The sequence below is a fragment of the Hipposideros armiger genome, unplaced genomic scaffold (genome assembly GCF_001890085.2).
Source record: "Hipposideros armiger isolate ML-2016 unplaced genomic scaffold, ASM189008v1 scaffold_1155, whole genome shotgun sequence".
Lineage (NCBI taxonomy): Eukaryota > Metazoa > Chordata > Mammalia > Chiroptera > Hipposideridae > Hipposideros > Hipposideros armiger.
This window is the reverse complement of record NW_017732505.1, coordinates 182,094-191,111: the sequence shown is the minus strand read 5'-3', so window position 1 is coordinate 191,111 and position 9,018 is coordinate 182,094. Positions and strand designations below refer to the sequence as shown.

At 44.6% G+C, this 9,018-nt stretch overlaps 1 protein-coding gene across 1 annotated transcript in view; it reads left to right on the top strand.

Moving 5' to 3' along the window:
* Positions 1 to 1,722, top strand: part of CYP2S1 (cytochrome P450 family 2 subfamily S member 1) — a 15,308-nt gene extending 13,586 nt beyond the window's left edge. Inside the window, exons 6-7 of the mRNA XM_019632620.1 lie at positions 1,218 to 1,359; positions 1,455 to 1,722. Coding sequence (XP_019488165.1) covers positions 1,218 to 1,359; positions 1,455 to 1,636 — 324 coding nt within the window. The 3' untranslated portion in view covers positions 1,637 to 1,722. The remainder of the gene's footprint in view (positions 1 to 1,217; positions 1,360 to 1,454) is intronic.
* Positions 1,723 to 9,018: the final 7,296 nt, after the last annotated feature.

The following is a 9,018-nucleotide window of genomic DNA, read 5'->3' as shown; positions in this document are numbered from 1 at the left end:
GCACCACCAGAGGGCACTGTCTCCCCAGAAACCGGAGGTGCCTTCTAGGCAAGCTGCTCCCTCCTTGAGCTTCACTGTAGTAGAATCAAACCTGTGCCAGTTAGAATCCAGTCCTGCTGTTTTCTGATTGGGACCCTGGGCAAATCACTTCCCGCTGTGAACCTTCACCTACCCCTTTTCTAAATCGGGAGCGATAATGGTATCAACTTGGGATTGTAGGAATCTACGCGATAATGCTTGTCAAACACCAAGTCTCTGTGCTGGGGGGTGAGGGCTCAGTGTACGCAGCAGCAATGACAGCTACTGATAGTGACAACAGTGATAATAAGCCTCAGTGATTGAGGACCTGCTCTGTGCTGGGTATTTAATCTTCAGGGCAATCCTACCGCATTATCATGCCCATTTACGGGTGAGGAAACTGAGGCCCTGGAAGGTTCAAAAACTTGCCAAGCTCAACCAGCCTATAAGCAGTCGGAGAAGGATTGGAACCTAGATCCTATGTTTTAACCACTGCTATCTGCCTTTCTCTAATTTTAACAACAAAAACATGAGCCTTTCTTTTCCTGGAACCCCCTCACCTTTCCAACTCCGAGCCGTGTTAGCCAGAGTCCCTAGCAATGGAGGTCCCTCTCCCTCTCCTCTCTCCACCAAAGCCCTGGGAACATGGTAACTCTGATCTCAGCTGAAGGGGCTGCCACACTCCCAGAATCTGGGCAGGGGGAGCCTTCACGGACAGCCCTCACCTACCCACCCTTGCCTTCACCTCTGGAAGACCAGAGTGGCAAAAAGTGGGACTCTGAGCCAGGTGGCTTGGGACAGAATCACAACGTACCATCAAAGTTTAAAAACAAAATATAAAAATAATGAGCTCTGCCTTGTCAAATGTTGCCTTAGGCAAGTTACTTAAGCTTTCTGGGACTCAGTTTTCCCATCTTTAAAATGGGGATCATTAGTAACCACTTCCTTGGCTTGTTAAAATATTTAATGAATTTATGTGTGTCTGTTGTCTGTACGTCTAAGACATGTACCTATTATATATGAGGTAATATATATAAAGTGCTCAATAAGTGCCTGGCCTGTAATAAGCTTGGTACATGTTGATGCTATTACCTTTTGTGAACTGGTTTCCCCAACACTCCAGACTCTTGTGCTCAGGCATCGGGAACATAAGGCCTGGGCGGTGAGGATATTGTAGTTTTATTATTGTTTTTCCTCAGGGCACTGAGGTCTTCCCTCTCTTGGGCTCTGTCCTTCATGACCCAGAGGTCTTCAAGCAGCCAGAGGAGTTCAACCCAGGTCGATTCCTGGATGCAGAAGGAAGGTTCAAAAAACAGGCAGCATTCCTGCCCTTCTCCTTAGGTACCTCCTGGGCCTGTCCCTGCCCACCCACTGGTCCTCCCTGGAGCCCGGGTATGAGGAGGACTGGCCCAGCCCCATCTCTCTCTTTCCTCTAGGTAAGCGTGTCTGCCTTGGGGAGGGCCTGGCTCGAGCAGAGCTCTTCCTCCTGGTCACCGCCATCCTACAGGCCTTCTCCCTGGAAAGTCCATGTCCACCAGGTGCCCTGAGCCTCCAGCCAGCCATCAGTGGCCTTTTTAACATCCCCCCTGCCTTCCAGCTGCAAGTCCGGCCCCGCTGACCTCCACCCCATCCCACTGTATGGACCAGATGAAGGAGGGGTTTGCGGAGGTGGCAGCCTCAGCGTTGGACATGGACATGGCTGTTTCCAGAGCCACAAGTCTACACTGCAGGCAGCCACATTCACACACTTGTCGTTGTTTTCTAGAGTTGGTCATACAGGTATTCAGCCTACTTGTTCACAGGGCCACGCTCACTGGTCCACGAAGCTGTCAGACACGCAGCCATACACAAGAAGGCCACAAGGCCACACAGGCTTTCTACAGGCACAAATTTAGTCTGTTGGAATCACAACCACATGCTCAGATAACCTACCAACTCACACAAACACAACTTGCGTGGACTCACAACCCACATGTGGGAGTACAGCTGCCACCTTCACAAGCCACCCAAACAGCCACTGTGTTCACCGCCCACACGCCTTCTTGGTTCATCAAACTTATCAGTGCCACCATCTCTGGGATCTTGGGATCATATCACCTCCCAGAGAGACCATCCCTGTCCTCAGCCCTCAAATGACCACACCCTGTCCAGGCACATGACCATCACTGTCCACGCACCCCCAACCACTAAACCACACACAGCCAGCCCACGAGTGACATCGTCCTAGCTCCCGACTGTCTTCCCACTGAGACACCCCACTCCCACTGAGTCACAGCCTGCCTCTGCACCTTCTGCCTTCAAGGACACCCTTTTCCAAATATCCTGATCCCCAAATTCTCCCAAATACAAACATACACCCCCAGTGTGCAATTGTGCCTGGGAACCAAGTAAACTTGGACACACGAGGACCCTCAGACCAGAGGAACCCTCCACACACCATCCAGCTTATGTAACCATGTTGAAAGCCTCTCCTGCCCCCTCTGCCCTCCCCAAAACACATACGCTGACCCACCAGCCCTACTCAAAGTTCCAATTAGACTCAGTGGAAGGGGCTCAACAACCAAGTAGGGGCCAGATTTCAACTCCTTATGTCAGGGAAGAGGCCAGGTCTGCCGTCTTTGTGACGGGATGATCCCTGTTTTGCAATAAAAGTTTGTTTCTGGCCCCTGGTCTAGCCCCGTGGCAGGGCCGTGTGTGTGTGTGTGTGTGTGTGTGTGTGTGTGTGTGTGTGTGTGTGTGTGTGTGTGTGTGTGTCAGTGTCCATCATTGTAACGGGTGGAGATGGAGGGTCCACCCCTCCCTCGAGGCTGGGCGGGAGCTGAAAAACATGGCCCCCGCCCACCCTGGCTGTTGACATCAGTACCAGATGTGAGGGTGGGGGAGGGGGGGCCTGTCCTGGACTCACTTCCGGTGAGGCAGATGGGGGAGGGTGGGGAAGGGGAATGGGGGGCAGGGAGAAGGTAACGGCAGAACTGCAGGCCTGGGGGTGGGGGTGCCTCTGCAAGAGAAAGCCTGAAATTGATGGATCCTGGGAACTCTCCCAATCTGAAAGCAGATGCCGAAATACAAACCCTAACCCTACTCCAGCCTCTTCCACTACCCTTTTCCTCCTGCCTTCGCTAAGAAAAGAAACCAGAAGCATCTTTTTATTTGTTAATTATCTATTAAGGAAGGTTTCAAACAAAAGTAGAGAGACTAGTGCAATGAACCCATGTCCACCACCAGCCTCATTTGATAATCACCTTTCTGCTATTTTTTATCCCCTTTTCTGCTAGTTTTATTTCATCCATCACTCTTACAATTATTTTAAAATCATTGAATATGCATTTCTAATATAGTAGTAAAGAACATCCCACCACAATATTTTATTATGAGAATTTTCAAGCATGCAGCAAAATTGGGGGAATTACACGAGGAACCCACCCCCTCTTCCGTGTGCCACTGCCTGAATTCAGTTTGCTTTAGCACACTTCTATCCACCTTTCCATCCAGCTTACTTTGTTAGGCATTTCAAAGTAAATTGCAAACATCAGTTCATCTGCCCCTGAATACTTCAGCAATGCATGTATCATTAAAGTATTTTTTTCTAATTTTCCATGATAGTAACCCTTCCTTCCTTCCTTCCTTCCTTCCTTCTTTCCTTCCTTCCTTCCTTTCTTCCTTCCTTCCTTCCTTCCTTTCTTTCCTTTTCTTTCTTTCTTTCTTTCTCTCTTTCCTTCCTTTCTTTCTTTTTGGCTTAAGTTCTATAGAGGTAGCCCAGAACAGTGATATATTGTAGAAGAGAATTGAAAGATGAGATTAGGATCAGATCCTAACTTTGCCATTCTTCAGCTAATCACCCCTTGATGGAGGGTGTAACATTTAAAAGACTAAAAGAAAAAAAATTCTGGGACTTAATAGGAACAAAATACAAGCTAAGTCTTTGGGTTTGCTATTATTACTGGGTTTTTTTATACGTCGATGTTGTGGACAAAAAAAGGAACCACATACTAAACCTGACAAGTGTGGCGGGCCTTACAAACTGAGACTGAAAGTAACCACACAGGATGGTCTGAAGATAAAAATTCCTAACTAAAAGAGAGTCATGGTGGGTCGTCCTGTCCTAGGCCTGTAGCTTCCTTGACAAAAGTCAATCTTTGCCTCAAGAAGCCAGTCTTTTTGCATTTAACATAACATACCTTTGAAATGTCAGAGTAATCTCTTTTTCCAGACCTCTGGGCACAAGCACCAGCACCAGAGTTCGACATCACAGAGCCCCTCATTGTTATCTTGTTCCCCACATACCATCTCTGTGTACTATAAATGTTAATTCTTAACTATTCTGTACTCAACCAATGTAAAAGAAGTATGCATCTCTCCATTTTACTTTTTATCCAATCTCAGAGATTCCCCTCTAATTTCTCCCGCCCCCTTAATCTACCACCAATGGATAACCCTCCTTACCATCTCCTCCTTTGATTCTGATGTATAAAAGAAGCTGCAAAACTCCGTTCTCCGGAGTATTTTCTCAATCCATTGAGATTTTGCTTCCTGGAGATTGTCAGTTTGGCTCAGATAAACTCTCTCAAAACTTCTCTACAGGTTTAGGCTTTTCTTACCTCAACAGTGTGACATGAAAAGGAATGAATGAGGTTTAAGGTTTTCTCCTCTTAAATTAAGCAATGACTTGCTTTTCTTTTCACTCAAAATTCACATTCAGGGAAATTTGGGGTCAGAAATACCAGCAAACTCATTTATTTATAGAAGGATGGACTTTGCACTGCATCAATATGAAAGGTGACATGAGTTCGAATGATTTCAATTGCAAGCAAAATATAAATTCAAAATGGTTTAAACAATAAAGGGTTATTGGACCCCAAAATAAAAGTGTTTAGAATTTGCGTAGTTTGTGTGTGTGGTAAAATATGCATAACAATATTTATCATTTTAACCATAAATGTACAATTCAGTGGCATTAAATACATTCACTGCATAACCATCACCACTATCTATACCCTCAAATGTCATTATCCCCAATAAAGACTCTTAATTTTTTAAAACAATAACTTGCCCTTTAAAATTTGCTTTTAAGGTTCGAGTCCAGCCCGAGCTGAGCAGCCACTGAGCTGCCAACAGGTAGCAGGATGGCTCAGCTAAAATAAATAAATAAATAAATAAATAAATAAATAAATAAAATTTGCTTTTAAGAGCCACTGAGTGGCACATCAGTTGGGAGTTGGCTTGGGACGCCAGCTCTGAGCAGCGGGGTCCCGGTTTGGATCCCACATGGGGGCCAGTGATGCTGCGCTTTCTGCAGCTGATATGGTGAACAGCAGCTTGACCTGGAGCTGGGCTGCCATGGGTCACTGGCGACGGCATAGGCTGCAGCCCCTGCTGCAGTGGGCTGCCGTAGGCTGCCATGAGTGGCCGGCAGTCAGCATGAGTGGCTGGCAGCCGGCGAGAGCTGCCATGAGCCGCGGTGAGCAGCTGTTCAATGACCAGCGACCGATCTGCCTCACCCGGGAGGAGCACAATGATCACAATGCCAACGTAGGCCAGTGAAGCGATGTCCTCCACAGCTGGTCTGAGGAATAGGGGAATAGCAACTTGTCTGTTCCCCTTTCCTGATTCCCCAGCGCTGTTCCCCTCCCCCAACTCCCCAATAAAAAATTTTTTTAACTGCTTTTTAAAAGTCACAACCACGATACCCATTTTCACACCTATCACAATGAGCAGTCAGTCCTGCAGTGTCAGTGTTCTCGGAGCCCTGACAGTCTCATGAATGTAATTTATAATTGGGTTCGTTCAAACAAAGACCCAAGGCTTACCACACGGTGCCTTCATTTAAACCATCTTAGGTCTTTTATATCTGCAACCATTCCCCAACCTTTTGAGTGCCACTTATTTCTTGAAGAAACTGGGTCCTTTTTCCTGTACAATTTTTTGTATCCCGGATTTGATGGATGGCCAAGTAGACAACCAAGTAGGGGTCAGATTCTAACTCCCTATGTTGAGGAAGAAGCACCTTTATGGCATCACTTCCATTCCCAGGAATAACCAATGAACTGGGAATTAGATCCGATTTGGGATCATTCTAGCAAGATCTCACTGGAGGTGCTGATCCCTTCCTGAACGTCACATACCAATAAACAGTGGTACCATGTAGTGCGTCTAGGTCCTGATCACTCTGGTAGAAAGTTTTCTGTCAACTTTCCACTTACTGGCCTTAGCAGGGGACCCTTTAAAATCAAATCAAATCAGGTCTGCTCAGAGCCACCCAGTGGGGAAGCCTGGCACACTGTTGGTGGGAATGTAAATTGGTGCAGCCAGCCACTCTAAAAAACAGTATGGAAGTTCTTCAGAAAATTAAATATAAAATTACCATATGACCCAGCAATCCCACTTCTGAGTACATATCCTAAGGAAAAGAAATCAGTATCTCAAAGATATACCTGTACCCTATGGTCATGGCAGCATTATTCACAATAGCCAAGACAGAGAAATAACCTAAGTGTCCACCATCAAATGAATAAAGAATACATGATACGGGGCCAGCTGAGTGGCTCAGTTGGTTAAGAGTGCAAGCTCTGAGCAACAAGGTCACCAGTTCGATTCCCACATGCGCCCGAGCTGAGCTGCCACTGAGCTGCCAACAGGTGACAGGATGGCTCAGCTGGTGAGAGCACGTGCTCCTAACAACAAGCTTGCCGGTTCAACTCCCGCATGGGATGGTGGGCTACACCCATCCGCAACTAAGACTGAACATGGCACCTTGAGCTGAGAGGCTGCAAGTTGCCGACGGGCGGCTGGGTGCAGACTGGACTTGGGAGCTGAGCTAGCTGCGCCCTCCACAACTAAGACTGAAGGACAACTTGGCTGTTCCCCTTCCCCAATTCCCCAACACTGTTCTTCTCCAATACCCCAATAAAATCTTTAAAAAAAAAAAAAAAAGAAAGCAAAAGAAAATATGATATACATTTGATCCTTGAAAAACTGTGGGGTAAGGGGCTACAATCCCCCGTGTATTTGAAAATCCATGTATAACTTTTTTTTAAGTTTAATCAAATATTTTATTAAAACCAAAAAAGGACAAAAAAAGAGAATTAAGGAACAAAAACCAGATGAAACAAATAGCAAAATGGTAGACACAAGTCCAACTATATTAATAATCACATTAAATGCAAATGGACCAAATACTTCAATCAAAAGGCAGAGATTCAGACTAAATATAAAAGCAAGACCCAACTATATCCCGTCTACCAGAGGGTACAATTTAAATTTAGTTAATCCACATGGTTGGATGTCCTCACCTGGGAAAGTTATCCTAAGGTGTCCAAATCTTGGCGATTGAGGGCCAGTTATGAAAATAGAGCAGGTTTCTCTAAAATCACAAGAATCAAGAGGAGAAGACATAAACCTTAATGGCAAGAGAGTCAAAGAATCAGTGGCCATTTTTTAAAACAGCCATAAGGATAAAACTATGCTGTGGTGCATGTATAACTTTTGACTCCCCCAAAACTTAACTACTAATAGCCTACTATTGACTGGAAGCCTTACTGCTAATATAAACAGTCGATTAACATATATTTTGTATGCTGTATGTATTATATACTACTGTATTCTTTCAATAAAGTAAACTAGAGAAAAGAAAATGTTAAGAAAGTTATAAAGAAGCAAAAATACATTTAGAGTATTATTGAAAAAGATCTGCATATAAGTGAACCCACAGAGTTCAAACCTGTGTTGTTTGAGGGTCAGCTGTGTGTGTGTGTGTGTGTGTGTGTGTGTGTGTGTGTAAAACGCATAAAATGGAATGTTATTCAACCATAAAAAGGAAATATTACAACTTGTGACAATATGGGTGGAACTTGAGGGTATAATGTTAAGTGAAATAAGTCAGAGAAAAACAAATACTATATGATCTTACTTACTCATATATGTAGAACTTAAAAAACCTGTACTCATAAAAACAGAGACAAATGCAATGTACAGCATGGTGACAATAGTTAATAATGCTGTATTGTATATTTGAAAGTTGCTAAGAGAGTAGATCCTAAAAGTTTTCATCATCAGAAATAAAAATTTTGTAACTATGTATGGTGATGGATGTTAACTAGACTTATTATGATTATCATTTTGCAGTATATATGAATATTGAATTACTACATTATACACCTGAAACTAATGTAATGTTATGTCAATTATATCTCAATAAAAATTAATTAATTAGGGGCCGGCCGAGTGGTGCGATGGTTAAGAACTGGCTTGGGACGCCAGAAGGCCCCAGTTCGGATCCCACATATGAGGGCCAGTGACACTGCCCTCTATAGCTAAGATGCTGAACAACAGCTCAACCTGGAGCTGGACTGCCATGAGTCGCTGGCGACAGAGTAGGCTGCAGCCCCTGTGGCAGTGGGTTGCCATGGGCTACCGTGTGTAGCCAGCAGCCAACGTGAGCAGCCAGCAGCCGCAGTGAGCAGCCGTCCAGAAGCCGGCGACTGATCTGCCTTGCCCAGGGAAGAGCATAATGATGGTGCCAACTTGGGCCAGTGAAGCAACGTCCTCCACAACTAGATTGAAGAACAAAATGACAGCAAATTGTCTGTTCCCCTTCCCCCAATTCCCCAGCACTGTTCCCATCCCCCCAATTCCCCAATAAAAATCTTTTAAAAAAATTTTAATTAATTAGTTTAAAAGAAACAGGGAGCAGAATGGTGATTGCCAGAGACTAGGGGATGGGGAAAATGAGGAGATGTTGGTCAAGGGTACAAACTTTCAGTTATAGAATGAGTAAGTTCGAGGATCTAATATACAACAACATGGTGATTATAGTTAATAATACTGTAGTGTATACTTCAAATTTACTAACAGAGTGAATCTTAAATGTTCTCACCACAAAAAAAATGGTAACTATTTGAGGTGATGGATGTGTTAACTAACTTTATTGTGGTAATCATTTCAATATATATATATATGTAGCTCTTCCCTTCTGCTGCCATCACTTAAGCGCCAGCGGCCAAA